The sequence below is a fragment of the Macrotis lagotis genome, chromosome 1, assembly GCF_037893015.1.
Source record: "Macrotis lagotis isolate mMagLag1 chromosome 1, bilby.v1.9.chrom.fasta, whole genome shotgun sequence".
NCBI lineage: Eukaryota > Metazoa > Chordata > Mammalia > Peramelemorphia > Peramelidae > Macrotis > Macrotis lagotis.
The window spans coordinates 880,958,418-880,977,969 of record NC_133658.1 but is presented as its reverse complement, the minus strand read 5'-3'; the positions used below and the strand labels follow the sequence as shown (position 1 = coordinate 880,977,969).

Below are 19,552 nucleotides of genomic sequence, written 5' to 3'. Positions count from 1 at the left end.
TGAAGGATTCAGGGTGCAGAACAAAACATGAACTTTTGGAACACTGTGAATAGGAAATTTATTTTGTTAATTATATGTGTTTGCTGCAAGGATTTTTTTTTCTTTTCTCTTTTTTTTTCAGTAGAGTGGGGATTAGGAGGGGGAGAAAATTTTCTGTTTATTAACAAAAATACTTAATAATGGAAAGGTTGGGGAAATGTTGTATGCTCTTCCAAATGAGGTCAGGGTATTGTTAGAAGAACTCTCCCAAAAGAAGGCTAGTTTGAAAAGTTTGGAATAAAAGAATAAAATGTCAATAATATAAAAGAGAGAGGAGAGGAGAGGAGAGGAGAGGAGAGGAGAGGAGAGGAGAGGAGAGGAGAGGAGAGGAGAGGAGAGGAGAGGAGAGGAGAGGAGAGGAGGAAGGGAGGGAGGAAACAGAAAGAGAGTGAAGAAAGAGTAGGGAAAGAGAAAGAGTGAGAAGGGAAGCAGAGAGGAGGCAGATAGAGAGAGACAGTGAGGGGGAGAGAAGGGAAAGAAGATGTGTGGGGAGAGAGAGGGGGGGAGAGAGAGAGAGAGAGAGAGAGAGAGAGAGAGAGAGAGAGAGAGAGAGAGAGAAAGGAGTGCAGAGGAAATGAGAGACACAGAAAGGAGAGAGACAGGAAAGAAGAGACAGAAAAAGGAAAAAATAGAGAGAAGAGGCGAGGGGAAACACATAGAGAAAAACAGATAGGACAAGGAGAGAGAAACCAGAAAAAGGAGAGAGAGAGACAGAAAGTGAGGAGAGAGGAAAGAGAGAGGCAGAGACAGAGAAGAGAGAGAAGAGTCAAAGAGGAGAGAGATGGAGGGAAGAGGGAAAGAGAGAGAAGAAAGAAAAAGAGGAAGAAGAGAGCCAGAGAGGAGAAACAGACAGACAGACAGAGACAGAGAGGAAAAACAGAGAATCAGAGAGAAGAAAGAGAGAGGGGAGAAAGAGGAGAGGAGAGGAGAGGAGAGAGAGGAGAGAGAGAGAGAGAGAGAGAGAGAGAGAGAGAGAGAGAGAGAGAAGAAGAAGAAGAAGAAGGAGGAGGAGGAGGAGGAGGAGGAGGAGGAGGAGGAGGAGGAAGAAGAAGAAGAGGGATTGAAGAGAGATAAAATGAGAGAAAGAGAAGAAAGAGAGGGAGAAGAGGAGAGAAGAGACAGACAGGAAAAGAGACAGAAAGAGGTAGAGAAAGAGAAAGAGACAGAGACACAGAGTGAAACAGTCTCACAGACCTGGTATCAGGGCCTCTGCTTATTTCATCAGTTGGGTTGACGTGACCTCTAGTGGTCATTTGAGGGGATTTCTTCCCCAGTCTTTTTGAGATTAAAATTAGAAGCTGTCAACAGAGAGAAAGCCCTGTACCTGCTCTTGTCTTGCAGGATCTGAGTCTCTTCTCTGGGTGGCGACTGTCTTTGCTGTGACCTTTGGCTTTGTTCTCTTTCTGATCTGCCAGCAGAGAGCCTGCAGGAAGGGGATTCTACAGAGTGAGTGCATGTTCTTCCCCTTGGAGTCATTGGTGGTGGGGAGTGGGCAGGAAGGACAGATTGGGGTTGGGTAGAGATTCCACACAGAGGTTGGCTCCCAGTTTGGGATTTTCATAATGTGGTGATGTGGAATGATCATTGGTATTAGAGGCTATGAAGAGACCTCAGTTCTATCCTGGGTTCTTCCTTTGCTGTTTAGGTACCCCATGACCAGAGTTTGTTTCCTCATCTGTAAAAATGGAGGTGTCTCTGCCACCAGAGATCCTGTGTTTAAATGCCACTTCTGTCATTTGTTAGCAGCTCTGTAACCTTGGCTGCCTAAGTACCTTGCTTGAGTCTCAGTTTCTTCGTCTGTAAAATGAAGCAATCAGACTGGATGACCTTTGCGGTCTCTTCCAACTCTTAAGTCCTTCATTCCTATTCACTGGATACCTTCTTCATGAGCCTGTTGAAAGGAAAGCTCTTTGTAACTCTTAAAACCTTAATAGAAATGGATATTATTATTATTATCATTATGCCTTATCCTTGCCCCCTGCCTTTGAGATTCCAGAAGTTCCAAAAAACTGGCCCCTATAAGATTCCTGTCTTCTCTTTCAGAGCTTCACCTCTATCCTGTGCAAGTCTTCCAATCCAAGACCACAACAATAGGTAAGTACAAGGAGGAGGTATGAGAGCAGGTGGAGGGAGAGAGCATTGACTAAACAGGAGAAGCATAACTTTCACCATAAACCTTCCCCTCTCTGTGATTCAGTTGTCCCCTTTGTAAAGTAAAATGTAGTAGGAGATTGGGGTAGCGGAGAGAGGGGAAGAGAAAAGGACATGATTAGTTGGAGTTCTATGATCTTATGTTTCATGCCACCAGCACCCTTCCTTGAGAGTTTTTCTGAGGGAAAATATTTTTCACAACCCATCTCAATGTTTATTCTCCTTTTAACATGTGTCAGCAATCAGATAATGCCTGAATTCATTCATTTTCTTTCATTCACTTATTTGCTTAACAAATTTTTATTAATTCATTTCAGTTCAACTCAAAAGCATTTTAAAATCCCTACTATATGGAGTATATATAGAGAAAAATACCCAGCCTTCAATGAGCTTTTATTCAATTTGGTAGTAACCTTGGGAAGATTCTATTAGTTTGCCCAAAGTCCAGACCAAAGGCATAGTCAAAAGTCTTAGACCCCCAACAAGTTGTCCATGGTTGGGCAATTGAGGAAGCTAATAAAGTCCTGGACTGCATTAGAATGCCTACCTCCTAAGTCAGGGGTGGGGAACTTCTGACCAAGGCAACAGCAGGCCAGACTCAAAAATTCAATAAATCTAGTGACTTTTTAGGTGTGAATTAATTAAATGTTTGATCAAATATAGCCCTCAAATGATGCTATAAATATCCAAATGACCCTTGACAGAAAAAGTTTCCCACCCTTGTTCAAGGTACAAGGAGGTAATATGATGATCTCAGTACTCTCTATTCATGTGAGACCATAGAAATAGTGTGTTTAGCTCTGGGTACCATATTTTTTTAGTAAGATTTTATTTATTTTGAATTTTACAATTTTTCCCCTAATCTTGCTTCCCTTCCCCCCACCCCCCATAGAAGGCAGTCTGTTAGTCTTTACATTGTTTCCATGGTATGCATTGATCTAAGTTGAATGTGATGAAAGAGAAATCATATCCTTAAGGAAGAAACATAAAGTATGAGAGATAGCAAAATTATATAATAAGATAACGGGGTTTTTTTTCCTCCATAATTGAAGGTAATAGTCTATGGTCTTTGTTCAAACTCCATAATTCTTTCTCTGAATACAGATGACATTCTCCATCACAGATACCCCAAAATTGTGCCTCATTGTTGCACTGTTGGAATAAGCAAGTCCATTAAGGTTGACCATCACCCCCATGTTGCTGTTATGATGTACAATGTTCTTCTGGTTCTTCTCATCTCACTCAGCAACAGTTCATGCATATCCTTCCAGGATTCCATGAATTCCCATCCCTTCTGGTTTCTAATAGAACAATAGTGTTCCATGACATACATATACCACAATTTGTTAAGCCATTCCCCAACTGAAGGGCATTCACTTAATTTCCAATTCTTTGCCACCACAAACAGGGCTGCGATGAATATTTTTGTACAAGTGATGTTTTTACCCTTTTTCATAATCTCTTCAGGGTATAGACCCTGGATTTTGCTGGATCAAAGGGTATGCACATTTTGTTGGCTTTTGGGCATAATTCCAAATTGCTCTCCAGAAAGGTTGGATGAGTTCACTGCTTCACCAACAATGTATTAGTGTCACAGATTCCTCACATCCCTTCCAACATTGATCATTGTCCTTTCTGGTCATATTGGCCAGTCTGAGAGGTATGAGGTGGTACCTCAGAGATGCTTTAATTTGCATTTCTCTAATAATTAATGATTTAAAGCAATTTTTTCATATGACTATGGATCACTTTGATTTCCTCATCTATAAATTGCCTTTGCATATCCTTTGACCATTTTTCAAATGGGAAATGGCTTGTTTTTTTGAAAATTTGACTCAGTTCTCTATATATTTTAGAAATGAGTCCTTTGTCAGAAATACTAGTCATAAAAATTGTTTCCCAATTTACTACATTTCTTTAGATTTTAGTTACAGTGGTTTTGTCTGTGCAAAAGCTTTTTAATTTAATGTAATCAAAATTGTCTAGTTTGTTTTTAATGATGTTCTCCATCTCTTCCTTGGTCATAAACTGCCTCCTTTTCCATAGAATGAGAGGTAAACTATTCCTTGATCTTCTAGTTAGCTTATAATATTGTTTTTTATGTCTAAATCCTGTCCATTTTGATCTTAACTGGGTATAGGGTGTGAGGTGTTGTTCTAATCCAAATTTCTGCCACACTAACTTTCAATTTTCCCAGCAGTTTTCATCAAAGAGAGAGAGGTTTTATCCCAATAGCTGGACTCTTTGGGTTTATCAAAAAGCAGATCACTATAATCAATTCCTCCTGTTGCACCTAGTCTATTCCACTGATCCACCACTCTATTTCTTAACCAATACCAGATAGTTTTGATGACTGATGCTTTATAATATAATTTTAGATCTCATAGGGCTAAGCCACCTTCTTTTGCACTTTTTTTCAATAAATCCTTGGAGAGTCTCAACTTTTTATTTATCCATATGAATTTACTTATAATTTTTTCTAACTCATTAGAGTAATTTTTTGGAATTATGATTGGTAGGGCACTAAACAGGTAGTTTAATTTTGGTAGAATTGTCATTTTTATTGTATTAGCTCTACCTATCCATGAGCAGTTGATATTTGCCCAGTTATTTGTGTCAGAAGTGTTTTATAATTGTTTTCAAAAAGTTTCTGAGTCTGCCTTGGCAGGTAGACTCCCAGGTATTTTATATTGTCTGAGGTTACTTTGAATGGAATTTCTCTTTCTAGCTCTTTTTGCTGCATCTTGCTAGTCATTTATAGAAATGTTGAGGATTTATGAGAGTTTATTTTATATCCTATGACCTTGCTAAAGTTGCTCATTATTTCTAGTAGATGATTTCTTGGGATTCTCTAGGTATACTATCATGTCATCTGCAAAGAGTGAGTTTTGTCTCTTCCTTCCCTATTCTAATTCCTTCTATTTATTTTTCTTCTCTCATTGCTGAAGCTAGTATTTCTAATACAATATTGAATAGCAGTGGTGATAATGGGCATCCTTGTTTCACTCTGATCTTATTGAGAATGCCTCTAGCCTATTCCCATTGCATATAATGCTTGTTGATGGTTTCAGGTAGATACTGCTTATTATTCCTATTCCATTTATTCCTACACTCTCTAGCATTTTTATTAGGAATGGGTGCTGTATTTTGTCAAAAACTTTTTTGATATAATCATTTCATTTCTGATAGGTTTGTTATTGATATAATTAATTATACTGACAGTTTTCCTAATATTGAACCAACCCTGCATTCCTGGGATAAATCCTACTTGATAACTTGTAGTCATTTTGCTAAGATTTCATTTGATTTTTGCATCTATATTCATCAAGGAGACAGGTCTATAATTTTCTTTCTCTGTTTTAAGTCTTCCTGGTTTAGGTATCAGGACCATATTGGTATCATAGAAAGAGTTAGGCAGAGTTCCATCTTCATCTATTTTTCCAAAGCGTTTATATAGGATTGGAACCAGTTGTTCCTTAAATGATAGAATTCACTGGTGAATCCATCAGGCCCTGGAAGTTTTTTCTTAGGGAGTTCAATAATGGCTTGTTGAACTTCTTTTTCTGAGATAAGGTTATTTAGGTATTTAATTTCCCCTTCATTTAACCTGGGCAACTTATATTTTTGTAAATATTCATCCATTTCACTTAGATTATCAAATTTATTGGCACAGAGTTGGGCAAAATAATTCTGAATTACTACTTTCATTTCCTCCTTATTGGTGGTGGATTCACCTTTTTTTTCATTTATGATACTAGCAACTTTGTTTTCTTCTTTCTTTTTTTAATCAAATTGACCAGAGGTTTATCAATTTTATTGATTTTTTCATAAAACCAGCTCTTGGTATTATTTATTAGTTCAATAGTTTTCTTACTTTTGATTTTATTAATTTCTCCTTTAATTTTTAGAATTTTTAATTTGGTATTTAATTGGAGGGGGTTAACTTGTTCTTTCTCTAATTTATTTAGTTACATATTTAGCTAATTGATTTCCTCTTTCTCTGATTGCTGCCTTGAGTGTATCCCATAGGTTTTGGTATGTTGTTTCATTATTGTCATTATCTAGGATAAAATAATTAATTCTTTCTATAATTTGTTGTTTGATCCACTCATTCTTTAAAATGAGATTATTTAGTTTCCAATTAGTTCTGGATCTATATCTCCCTGACCCAATATTACATGTGATTTTTATTGCATTATGATCTGAGAAAATTCATTATTTCTGCCTTTCTGCAATTGATTATTAGTTTTTTGTGCCCTAGTACATGGCTAGGTTTTTTTGTGTAAATGTCATGTACTTCAGAAAAGAAAGTATATTCCTTTCTATCCCCATTCAGTTTCCTCCATTTGTCTATCAGGTTTTCTAACAATCTATTTACCTCCTTAACTTCCTTCTTGTTTATTTTATGGTTAGATTTATCTAAATCTGAGAGTGGGAGGTTGAGGTCTCCCACCAGTAGAGTTTTGCTGACTACATCTTCCTGTAACTCCTTTCATTTCTCCTCTAAGAATTTGGATGCTATACCACTGGGTGCATACATGTTTAGTATTGAAATTACTTTATTATCTGTGGTACCTTTTAGGAGGATATAGTTTCCTTCCTTATCTCTTTTAATGATATCTATTTTTGCAGCTGCTTTGTCTGAGATAAGGATTGCTACCCCTGATTTTTTCACATCAGCTGAAGCAAAATATATTTTGCTCCAACTTTTTACCTTTATTCTATATGTATCTCTCTGCTTCAAATGAGTTTCTTGTAAGCAGCATATTGTAGGATTCTGATTTTTAATCCACTCTACTATTCACTTATGTTTTAAGTGAGAGTTCATCCCATTCACATTCAAATTTATAATTAATACTTCTTTATTTCCCTCTATGTTATCTTCCCTCTGTTTGTATTTTCCCCCTTTTCCCCCTTTATCCATATTCCCTTGTATTTTGTTTCTGAATACCACCACCTTTGGAGTGTTTGCCCTCCTATATCCAACCCCCTCCCCTTTTTCCCTTTTCCCTTTGTCCCTTCTTTCTTCCCTTCCTTCTGTGAGTTCCCCCTTTCCTCCCTCTCCCCTTTTCCCCCTTTAACACTTTAAAGGTAAGATAAGTTTCTTTTTTTTTGAACACAAAAATTTTTATTAGCATAAAAAATACATGTCTAGTATCCAACATTAAAACCAGGTCATATATATGTATGTAGATTTTTTTTTTTGCATCAACTACTGAATGCTCTTATCTCTCAGCTATGCATTAAAGAATTTGCACTTATGTAAACAAATCTTAACTTACCAAAGAAAGGGAACTTGCAGGTGTAGTAGTGTATAGTACACCAAGAAGTTAAGAGTGGGAAATTACTATTATAGCTTACTGCATTGAATATTTCTGTAAGAACCTTAAAATAACAGAAAATGTGGCCAAAATATTTCAATTGAAATGAGGTAAGTCATATGAAAGTGTTTTTAGAAGCAAATAATACTAATGTTGAATGTTGAGATGAGAATATTAACAGAATTCCTGGAAAATTCCCTTTGATGTTTTCATAGTTTAGCTTATCTTAAAAAAAAGAAATAAAAAATTAACCAAAACACCATTATAAAAGGAGACAATTATCTGGTACCACTTAAAATCTGAGTACTTAAGTATTTTTCTTACTTAGAAAAAAAGTGACATATATATATATATATATATATATATATATATATATATAAAATACTAAACAGAGAAAAAGAAGAATGTTAAATTCAGGGCTATCATTTCAAAGCTGCCTTTTGGATAGATCATTAAACAGAGGTAGATGGTTAAACATTAGTGGCCAAGTTATTCTAGCAGCTAACCTTTGTCTTGAAACACACTCTGTCAAGTGTTCGCAAAATGTTTCAAAAAGTCAGCCCAAAGACTTAGCAATTAAGTTTTTTTTCTTTTATATGGAAAAGAGTGAGAATAAACTGTTAAGAATATGATAGCTTAAAGCACTATATAGCTAGCTCATGCATTTATTTTAGCAGTAAAATGAAGCTTATACCTAAGCTTCCTAGGCTTATTTCAATCTAAGCAGCTACCACCACTCATCAGGCCAATTCTAGTCAAAGTAGGATTGCAGGGTGCCACGCCGATGGACAGATGGACGTCACAGGTCCAACAATGGAAGCCTCCTCCCAGTGAATTGGCATTACGAATATTAACTTTAATTGTCGAAATACCTAGTTTTTTGAACATTTTTTGAGTTGGAATTTCATTGGCATCTACCATAACATGTTTTTCATCCAGCATTAAGACATTCATGGAGAGCCATTTGAATGACATCCAGAGTGGGTGGTCATCTGGGATGATTGGAGTTGGAGGAGTAACTATAGTCAATCCTGCTTTCTTGAAAAGTTCAATCTGATGACACCGCTGGTCAGGGTTGGAAAGCACAAGCCCAGGTCCAATGATATTGAAGGTGGCGTCAATATGCATTGCATTGGGATCTTTAAAGAAGATGATATGCACCTTGTAGTCTGGAGCAAGATGCCTACACATCCACTCAATGCCTAGGTAATTTGTTACCTGGCTTCTCTGTGCAAAAATATCTCTTCCAGCTCGAATGAAGTCAGCAGCATCAAAACATGGCTCATATTTAGTCATCACAAATTTTCCCTGAGCAGCCAATTTGTGTCTGTCTTCTACGGAATAGATTGGATAATCCTGATCATAAAGCTCATTGGCCATTATGGGTTTAGGAGCAGCTGTCCACTTAGTCCCACGATGGAAATAATCTTTGATAATTGATCTGTATGCTCGATACTCAAAGAAGCGTTCACGCCATGCCATGGAAGCTACAATGATTTCATTTCCAACTACTATCAAAATGTCTCTGGGCATTGCACCATACAAACCTGTAGACTCAAAATCTGGTGTTTTGTACTTTAAAGACCAATCAATGGAATCAGGTCTCTTAACAGTAACTCCTTCCATTTTCAAAATATTGCACATTTCTTCAATTTCAGCAACAGCCTTTTTCAAATGCTCCTTGGGAAAGTACTGGCCTCCATGCTGCTGATAAAATGGCCAATACTTTTCATATGTGTTGGCCTTGACTTCCACCGTGAATGGGGGGATGCAGGCATTTTCAGCCCTTCCTACAATCACCTCCTCCAGCAGGTCCCACTCGTTATAGGAGGAGATGGGGCAGTCCTTCGTGGCAGGCTCCGTGGCCTTGTCCTCAGCAGCAAGGGGCTTCCTGGAGGCTGCTGCAGCCTGGGTGCTCTGGAAAGTTCGCTGCACCCATCCTGTGAGAGCTCTCCCCAGCCAAGACCCGATGTAATGCACCGCCTCGGCGCCCCGGCTCCCGCCGCGCAGGCAGCAGACCCGCAGCATGTCCCAGGCCGCAGCCGCTCGCCGATGGCATTGGTCTCCACGCGGGGTGGCTGGCACCCCGGCTCTCTCCTCAGCACACGTGGCGACACATGTCCGATAAGTTTCTTAACTTAACTTCGTGCATGTATGTTAATTTTAAGCCAATCTGATGAGAGTAAGATTCAGGGGGTTCTCACCTCCTCCCTTCTTCCCCTATATTGCAATAAGTCCTTTGTAACTCTTAATGTAATGAGATTTAGCCCAGTCTCCTCCATCCTCCCATCCCTTTACTGTCCCCCTTTTTAAGGAGGTATTGTTTTTAATTTAATATTTATTCTCATTTTGTACAATTAATGTTTTTTAATCATTCTATCTGAGTCACAGAAAGGTCATGAGTGTCCATCACTTCTGGCTAAGTATATTCTCTCTAATAGAATTACAGTTATTGAGAGTTATTAGAATCTTTCTGCCAGGTAGGGATATAGCTAGTTTCATCTTATTGGATAGCAGTTTTTTCCTTTTTTTTTTATCCCCCCCTTTTTTTACCTTTTCATTTGTCTCTTGAGTTTCCTGTTTGAAGTCCAAATTTTCTATTAAGCTCTGGTCTTTTTATCAGGAAAAGTTGGAAGTGTCCTATTTATTAAGTGTCCACCTTTTGCTCTGGAAGAGAAGGCTCAGTTTTTTTCAGATATTGAATCCTTGGCTGAATTCCAAGCTCCCTTGCTCTTTGGAATATCTCATTCCAGACCCTTCGATCCCTTAATATTGATTCAGCTGGGTCCTGTGTAATCCTTACTATGGCTCCTTGCTATCTAAATTCTTTCTGGCTGCTGGCAGGATTTTCTCTTTTACCTGATAGCTTTGAAATTTGGCCACAATATTCCTTGGTGTTTTCATTTCAGGATCCCTTTCCAAAAGGGATTGATGTATTCTTTCAATAACTATTTTTCCTTCTGGTTCCAGGATATCAGGACAGTTTTCCATCATAATCCTGTAATACTGTGTCCAGGCTTTTTTTCTCTCTTCAATGTTTTCAAGAAGACCAATAATTCTTGAGCTATTTCTCCTCAATCTATTCTCAAGGTCAGTGGTTTTGCTGAAGAGGCATTTTACATTTTCCTCTATTTTTTGATATTTTGGTTTTGTTTGACAGATCCTTGTGTACCATGAAGTCATTGGTTTCCACAGACTCCATTCTTTTCTTTTAGAGAATAATTTCTTCATTTACCTATTGCAATTCCTTTTCCAATTGGTCAATTCTATTTTTGAAAGAATTTTCCATTTGACCAATTGAGGTTTTGAGACAATTATTTTCTTTTTGCATTTTTTCCAATTGTATTTTCCAAGTGTTTGTTTTCCTGTTGCAAGATGTTAATTTTCTCTTGAGTTTCTTTTCCCAAATTTTCCAATTGATTTTTAAACTCCTTGATTTCTTCAAGGAAGTCTTTCTGTGATGGAGACCAAATCATATTCTCCTCAAAGGTTCTCGGTCTCTTTGAGTTAGGGTCTTTTGCTTCTAGGAATTTTTCTATGAACCCCTTTCCAATGGCCTTTCTTCATTTTCCTAAGATCTTGTTTGGGGGAGGGGCTGGTTCACAGAGGTTTGGTCTTGGGATCCCTAGAGATTTTACTCACTGGGTTTAGTAACTCCAAGTGGGCTGAGCAGTAGAGGGTGCTAGAGGCTTTGCTTACTGAGTTTAGTAACTCCAAGTGGCCTGGCCAGTAGGGGGTCTAGAGGCTTTACTCACTGGATTTAGTAACACCACCCAGCCAGTAGAGGATGCTAGGGGCTTTGCTCACCAAGTTTGATAACTCCACTTGGCCAGTAGGGGTATGCTAGAGGTTGGAACTCACCCTCCAGTCCTTCCAGTAAGCCCCAGACCATGAGTCCTACAACCAACACCTCCAGTCTCTAGTTAGTTCTCAGAACCCAACTCCCACAGTGAACGCCTCCACAGCTGATCTTAGGCTAGTCCGGCTCTCACCCCTTCTGGCAGGCTCTCTGCTATCTGCTCTCTGCTTCTGACTCACCCACAATCCCCAAAGACAGACATTGAGGTAGGTGTTCTTCTCCTGGCTTCTCTTTTTGGGTTTTGTCAATCAGATTTCTGATAAGAGGTTTGTTTCATATTGTAAATTAGGGAAGATCAGGAGACCTTAGCACAGGGCCTGACTTTTCTCCGCCATTTTGGCCAAAAGTCTGGGTACCATGTTTTTAGGATGGGCATTAACAAGGTGATTCATACCAGAGGAAAGTAATCAAGAACCTCAAGTCCATGCCATAGAAGGATCAGTAGAAGTTACTAAGCATGTTTGGTTTGCATTTTCAAATGCTTGAAGATTAGAGACAGAGAAGAAAATGATTAAATTAGGCATCTAGATAATATAGAGGGCTGGAATTGACATCAAGGCAGATATGAATTTGAAATCCTGCCTCAGACAGGTACTGAATATATGACCCTGCTCAACCTCTTGCTCTGCCTTTGTTTCTTCATCTATAAATGAGAAAATAATAACTTATACATCTCAGGGAAGTTATGAAGATCAAATGGGATAACACAAGTGAAGTTCCATATAAACGCTGCTATTATTATCATTATCTTTTTCTGGTCCAGAGGGGAGATTTAGGAGCCTTGAATAAAAGCTGTGAAGGAGTCATTTTCAGTTTGAGGTCAAGGTGAGTCTCCTACCAATGAGAGCTGTCTCATGGTGACTGGAGAAGGAGTAGATTTCTTCTTGCTAGCAGAAGCTGGTACAGGTTAGACCACTTAACCTCTGGAGTTCCCCATACTTTGAGCTTTCACTGTCCTTCTAGATGGTGGGGGGTGGCATCACTTAACCATATAAAACTTCTGGGATCCTGACTGTTTTGGAACCATTTACCCTTGTCTGGGTTTTCAAGATTGGAATCAAGACATATCATATTTCCCATTCATGTACTTTGAATCTGACTTTACCCAGTTTCACTGATAGATACTTTGGTTTGATCAAAAAGAGGGATTTGGGGTTTCTGATGGACTCTAGCTCCCCCCCATGAACTAACTGAGAATCTCCTTAAAATAATTGTTTTCTTTTTTTCAACCTATTGAAATTAGAATTTCCAATGTAGTTTTATTTTTCTCCCTCATTTGCTGTGTTGTTGCAGAATAACTTTTTAAAAATTGAATATATGACACCCTAAACACTTGGACATTGTAAATGAAATGTTCCTTACTCACTCCTTGTTTGCCACATCCAAGTCCTTGTGGGTGGTAGACCCACAGGATGAGCAGTACATCACAACTTAGTGTGTATTTATGTGGTGCACAAAGTGGTGGAAGGGACTTATAGACCATATAGTTTGTTACTTTATTTTTTGGAGCGAAAACTTCATTTCATGGGAATAATAGGTGTAGAAGTAGAAGAAACCTTCCACTTTGAAGATGAGGAAACTGAGGCTAATGAATGAAATGACTTGACTGGGGTCAACAAGCCAAGAAGTATCACAAGGAGGAAGTGAATCCAATTCACCATTACCCCAATCATCCAGATAGCCACTCACTCAGTCAAATGAGGGAGAATGTCCCTAAAGTCCCTCCCACCTTGAAACTTATTATTTTCTGATCCTCAAGTACAGTACAGGGCAACTTCCATGCTTCTCAGCACAGGCGAATCATCTTGGGAACTCAGATTAATGAGATGAGTCCTCTCCAGGGCTGGATTGTTGTGGTGACTTCTAAATAATCTCCCTTTTTCCAATCTACCTTCTCTCCAACTAGTTGGTAAACTTTGATTTTTCCTAAAGTGTGGATCTAACCATGTCACTCTTTTGCTCAACAAACTTCTATGTCTCCCTGTAGAGTCATTTAGAGGACGTAAATTCCTCTGTGTGGCATTTAAAGCACTTTATAACCTATAGCCATCCTATCTTTTCAATCTTATGACATATAATTCCCTTATTCAAATAGCAATTGTTTCTGTTTTGGCCAGAAACCTTCCCACATTGATTTTTTCTTTTTGACTATACAAAAAACACTCCTTACTTTTTTCTTTCTCACCTGCCTTAATCACTGAGCTATCCTGAGAGTTTTATCCTCCCAACAATTTTTTTTCTTCTTTTCTAGAAGTGATTGTTCTTGGCCTCTTTGCCTCATCTCTCTCTTACCTAATCTTAATGACTGAATGGGCATTGCCTCAGTCAAATTGTAATATGAGAAGATCTACTTTTGAAAAAACCAAGATTTCCCAATGCATCCAGATCCATCTCCAGTTATCCTGATTCATAGCTGGCCAGTGAACCCAGATAACTTCAGAGGAGAAAATAAGACTGGTGACTTAGCACAGCACCCCCCTTACTCAAATCCAGTCACTTGCTTGTCATGGCAGCACCTCCCAAAGTGGAAGTCGTGGTCTTCTTCTGAACAAAGGACAAACAATAAGAATAGCAATAAAAACAATTCCCTTCAAAATCAAATCAAATCAATAAGTATTTATTAAGCACCTTCTTTCAATCAATCAATCTACATTAAGTACCTACTATGAACTAGGTCCTATACTAAGTGATGGAAATTCAAAGAAAAGCAAAAACAGTCCTTGTCCTCAAGGAATTCACAGTCTAAAGAGAATAAAAACATGCAAACAACTATTTTCAAACAAAATAAAAACAGGATGGATTCTAGATAATGTTAGGAGGAAGACACTAACATTTGAATGTACTAGCATAAGGATTGGGAAAGAGACTTTAGGTGAACCTTAAAGAAAGTCAGGGAATTCAGCAAACAGAGATGAGGAGGAAGAGTGTTCAGAATAATGGGTGAAATACATGGAGTTAAGCAATGGAGGAACAGCAAAGAAACCAGCATCACTAGTTTGTGGAAAGTCAGGATGAGGCTTGATTAGGAAGGGCTCTAAAAGTGAAATAGAAGTTTTTATTTGATGCTAGAGATGATAGGGAGCCACTAGACTTTATTGTGATCAATAAGGTGATCACACCTGTCCTTTAGGAAGACTAGATTGACAGCTGAGTGGAGGATGGTCTGGAGTGGGCAAGACTTGTGGCAGGGAGAGCAACCAGTATGCTGGTCTCCATATCAGAGGAAAGGGGAAGTATGTGTGAGAGATATTGTCAAAGTTGAATTGACAGGAGTTGGTAGCAGACTGGTAGCATGGGTGATTGGAAGATAATGGCATTCCTCCACAGTAATAAAGAAGTTAGGAAAAAAGAAGTATATGGTGGGGAAAGATAGTGCATTCAGATTTGGACATGTTGAATTTATGTCTACTGGACATCCAATTTGATTAAATTAACCAAAGGTCTGTCTATTTTGTTGGCTTTTTACAAAACTAACTTTTAAATTTATTAGATCAATAGTTTTCTTATTTTCAATTTTATTAGACTCTCCTTTGATTTTCAGTATTTCTATTTTGGTACTTAATTGGAAATTTTTAATTTGTTCTTTTCCTAGCTTTTTTAGTTGAATGCCCAATTCATTCCTTTTCCTCTATTCATTTCTTTATTCATGTAAGCATTTAAAGGAGGGCTGTGCAACCCTACTTTTAAAAGTTTTTATTGAAACAATAGACAATATATTTTGATTTGCCATTTTAGTGAGAGCTCTGTGGTAGCTCAGCTTCATTTACTAAAACATTTAGTAAATCCACAGGCAGGTCGCATAAAATTGCCTTTTGGGCTACATTTTGGACAACTCTGATTTAGAGATATAAAATTTTCCCTACTGAGTGCTTTGACTGCATCCCCAAAGTCTTGCTATGTTGTCTCATTATTATCACTGTCTTGGATGAAATTATTGATTCTTTCTTTGATTTGATGTTTGAGCCACTCATTCTTTAAAAACTAAATAGTTTTCAATTAATTTTAAATCTATCTTTGCATGACCCTTTATAATATGTAATTTTTTTTATTGCATCATGGTCTGAAAAGGATGCATTTAACATTTCTGTCTCTCTGCATTTGATTGTGAGGTTTTTTTATATGCTCATTTTTTTTGTGTAGGTACCACATACTGCTGAAATAAAGGTACATTCATTTCTATCCCTATTCAATTTTCTCCAGAGGTCTATCATATATAATTTTTCTAACATTCTATTCATTTTCTAAACTTCTTTCCTATTTATTTTGTGGTTAGATTTATCTAGTTCTGAGAGAGGGAGATTGAAGTTTCCCACTATAAAATAGTTTTGCTCTCTATGTCTTCCTGTAACTCATTTAACTTTTCTTTGGAATCTGGATACTCTGCTACTTGATACATATGTGTTTATTATTCATATTACTTCATTGTTTATGATCCCTTTTAGGAAGTTGTAGTTTCCTTCATTTTAATTAGATCTATTTTTGTTTTTGTTTTGTCCAAGACCAGAATTACTATTCCTGTTTGTTTGTTCTTTTAATTGATGCATATTATATTTTGCTCCAGTCTTTTACCTTTACTCTCTGCTTCAAATGTATTTCTTGTAAACAGCATATTGTAGGATTCTGGTTTTTAATCCACTCTGCTATCCATTTCCATTTCATAGGAGAGTTTATTCCATTCACATTCATAATTATTTCACCCTATTCCCACCTCATCATGTTTTGCTTCTGATCACCATCTCCCTCAATCTGTTCTACCTTCAAACATCCCCCCTCTTTTTCCCCCTTTCCCTTCTTCTGCCCTCTGTTCTCAGTTCCTCTTTCTCTTTTACCCTCTTTCCCCTCCTAATTCCCTGTGGGGTAAGATAGATTTCTAAATCCAACTGACTGTATATGCTATTTCCTCTTTGAACCAAATCTGATAAGAACAGATTCAAACAATTCTGAGCCCTCTCCCTTCTTTCCTTCTGCTGTAATATGTACTTCATACCTCTTTATGTAATTTATCCTATTTTTCCTCCCCTTTTCTCTTTTCCCAATATAATCCTTTTTAATACCTTAATTAATATTTTATCATCACATTAATTTATGCCCTCACCCACTGTCTAAGTATGCTCTTTCTAATAGAGATATTGATCTCAAGAGTTATAAATATCACCTTCTCATGTAGGATGTAAACAATTTTATTGTGTTAATTTTTTTCCTTTCCTCTTTACCTTTTTATACATTTCTTCAGTTTGTATTTGAAGATAGAATTTTCTTTTTTTTCATCAGGAAAGTTTGAAATGTCTATCTTTCTTCCCAAAAGAATATGCTCACTTTTACAGGGTTGTCGATTCTGGGTTGTAATTCAAACTCCTTTGCCCTCCAGAATATCATAATCTGGGTCCTACAATCCTTTAATATTGAAACTGCCAAGTCCCATGTAATCATGACTATAGCTCCTTGGCATTTGAATTATTTCTTTCTGACTACCTGAAGCATTTTCTCCTTGAAATGATAATTCTGGAATTTGGCTGCAATATTCCTTGGAGTTTTCTTTTTGGGATCCCTTTAAGGGGGTGCTTGATGGATTCTTTCAATGACTATTTTACCCTCTGGTTTTAGGATATCAGGGCAGTTTTCCTTGATGTTTCTTAAAAGATGATGTCAAGACTCTTTTTGATATCATGGGTCTCAGGTAGTCCAATAATTCTTAAATTATGTTCTGAATCAATTTTCTGGATCAAATGTTTTTTCCAATAGGGCATTTTATATTTTCTTCTATTTTTTCATTTTTGAAAATTTTTACTTGACTGATTCTTGATGTCTCATCAAGTCATTAGTTTCCCCTTTTCAAGGAATTATTTTCTTCATCAGCTTTTGCATTTTTCAAAGAGTTTTCCATTTGTCCAATTTTATTTTTAGTGTTGTTTTCTTTGTCTATTTGCCTAATCATATTTTTAAAGGAGTTGTTTTCTTCAGTCAATTTTTGTGTTTCCTTTTCCAAGCTGTTGACTCTCTTGTGCATCTCTCTCATTTCTTTTCCTGCTTTTTCTACTTTATCTTTAAAATCCTTTTTGATCTCTTCCAAGAGAACTTTTTGACCTTGAGACCAATTGATATTCCCTCTCTGGGGCTTCACGTATAGGCTTTTTTCCAGTGTCCTTTTCTGATAAGGTGACCTAATCATCCTTATTGCCAGAGTAGCTTTCTATAGTTAGGGCTTTCCTCCATTTCTTACTCATGATTAGTCTACTTAATGGTTTTTAAAGTTGAGCTCTGATCTTAGCCCACAAGGTAGCACTGTCTTAAGCTTCTTGGGTTGGAACTTAGAGGCCCACTCTTTAACTTGCCTCAGGTTGGATCCTCAGGTCTTAGTGACTTCCCTACTGTGCTGGGGTTGCCTGGCCTAACACTCACTGTGCAGGGGTTCTGGGTCTAGCAATTTGTCTTCTACACAAGACTTGGACTCCTCATGGCTGGCCTGCTTATTCGTTGGTCTGCTGAACCGGGACATAGGGGCCAACCAACAATTGTTGATTTTTGCTATGGTTGAGAATCTCCTGCTGCCTTCCCTGCCCCTTCCTGTGCTGGATCACATTCCCCCTACACTCAAGTGAGACAGTTCTTTCCTGAAGTCTTCCCAAGACTTAATCTGTAAAATGATCCTCTCTGTCTTTTTTGTGGGTTCGGTCACTCTAGATTCTGTTTAGAGGCTTGATTAATCTTGTTTCTGAGGGAAGCTGAGGAGAGCTCAGGAAAGTTTCTGACTTCTTTCCACCATCTTAGCTCTGCTGTGAAAATTCAGTTTGAGATGTTTAATAGACAGATAGAGACTGGCAAGACTGAAGGTTGGAAGAGAGGTTAGAGCTGTTAGATAGATTGAGAAATCATCAGCATAGAAATGATAAAGGAATCCATGGAAGTTGATGAGATCATCAAATAAAATAATATGGAGGGTGTAGGGAAAAGAGCCCAGGATTGAACCTTGGGAGTTCTCTGTGTTTAGTGGGAATACACATTTCAGATCAGCCAAACATGCCTCTTTGTTTCTTTCATTTACCATTTTCAAAGCCATAGCCATAGGTCTATCTTGTATACCTGAAATGCACTCCTTCCTGTTTCCTTGATTTGTTTCACTTTTTTGTTCAAGTACCATCTTCCTCTCCTCCCCCGAAACTGTTAGTTTTTCTCCTTCTATACTTTGCATCTACTCTGTTACATTTCAGTATAGGTATACATTGCATATACACTATTAGACTGTAAGCTCCTTCAGGGGAGGAACTATGTGTGGTTTTTCTGGGTCTATGTCCTTTTCCTCCTGTGGTTCTTTGTAGATGATTAATAAATGGTTGTTGGTGGACTCAGAGAGAGAGGCTGAAAGGAGATTGGGAGGGAAACTTGTTCTTCAAATTTCACACTAGAATTTGAAATTTGTTTGAATTTGAGAGAGGTAAAATTTAAGATAAATAAAAGACTGCCCTACTTGACACCATGAGAGTACACAGTCATAACTGATAATTATATATATGACTTTAAATACATTATTCCTTCTTTTTGTCATGTGGATAAAAAGAGATACTATTTTTAAAGATCTTGGCAAACATTAAAGTGATAGCAAATGCTATTTATTATTATTATTATTATTATTATTCCCATTTGAACTCTATATCAACCCTGTGAAGTCAGTACCAGAGCCAGGATTCTTCTCTTGGATTAAAGGTAGAATAGGTCAACTAGTCCAATCTCCACATTTTACAGATGAGGAAACTGAATCTTGGAGGTGAAGTGACTTACCCAAGATCTCATGGGCAATGTCACAAGTGGGACATGAGCCAGTTCTTCCTGATTACAGGTCCAGTATTGCATTCACTATACCAGGCTGACTCTCAGAATCAGTCATCTGAGGAAAATGGACTAAACTCTATGAGGTGGGCACTATTACTATCCCATTTTACAACTGAGAAAATTGAGGCAGAAACATGTGAAGCAACTTGCCCAGGGTCTCACAGCTGTAAGCATCAAAGGCAAGTTTTGAGCTCAAGTCATTCTAATTGTAATATTCTAGGATCCACCTTCAAATGAGACATTGTATATAAATCATTTCACAAACTTTTAAAATGCTTGATTGTAGTCGGGTATGATATCTAGAAGTTATATCTACCCTTAAAATATGAAGATTTCCTATCATTCTTGCCTAAAG

The 19,552-nt window shown here is 37.6% G+C and overlaps 1 protein-coding gene and 1 pseudogene across 1 annotated transcript in view; one reads left to right on the top strand and one right to left on the bottom strand.

Moving 5' to 3' along the window:
• Nucleotides 1–19,552, top strand: part of TNFRSF8 (TNF receptor superfamily member 8) — an 86,190-nt gene that overhangs the window by 53,272 nt on the left and 13,366 nt on the right. Inside the window, exons 8-9 of the mRNA XM_074216917.1 lie at nucleotides 1,381–1,485; nucleotides 2,083–2,133. Coding sequence (XP_074073018.1) covers nucleotides 1,381–1,485; nucleotides 2,083–2,133 — 156 coding nt within the window. The remainder of the gene's footprint in view (nucleotides 1–1,380; nucleotides 1,486–2,082; nucleotides 2,134–19,552) is intronic.
• LOC141509133 (glycine amidinotransferase, mitochondrial pseudogene) lies at nucleotides 8,119–9,539 on the bottom strand (annotated as a pseudogene).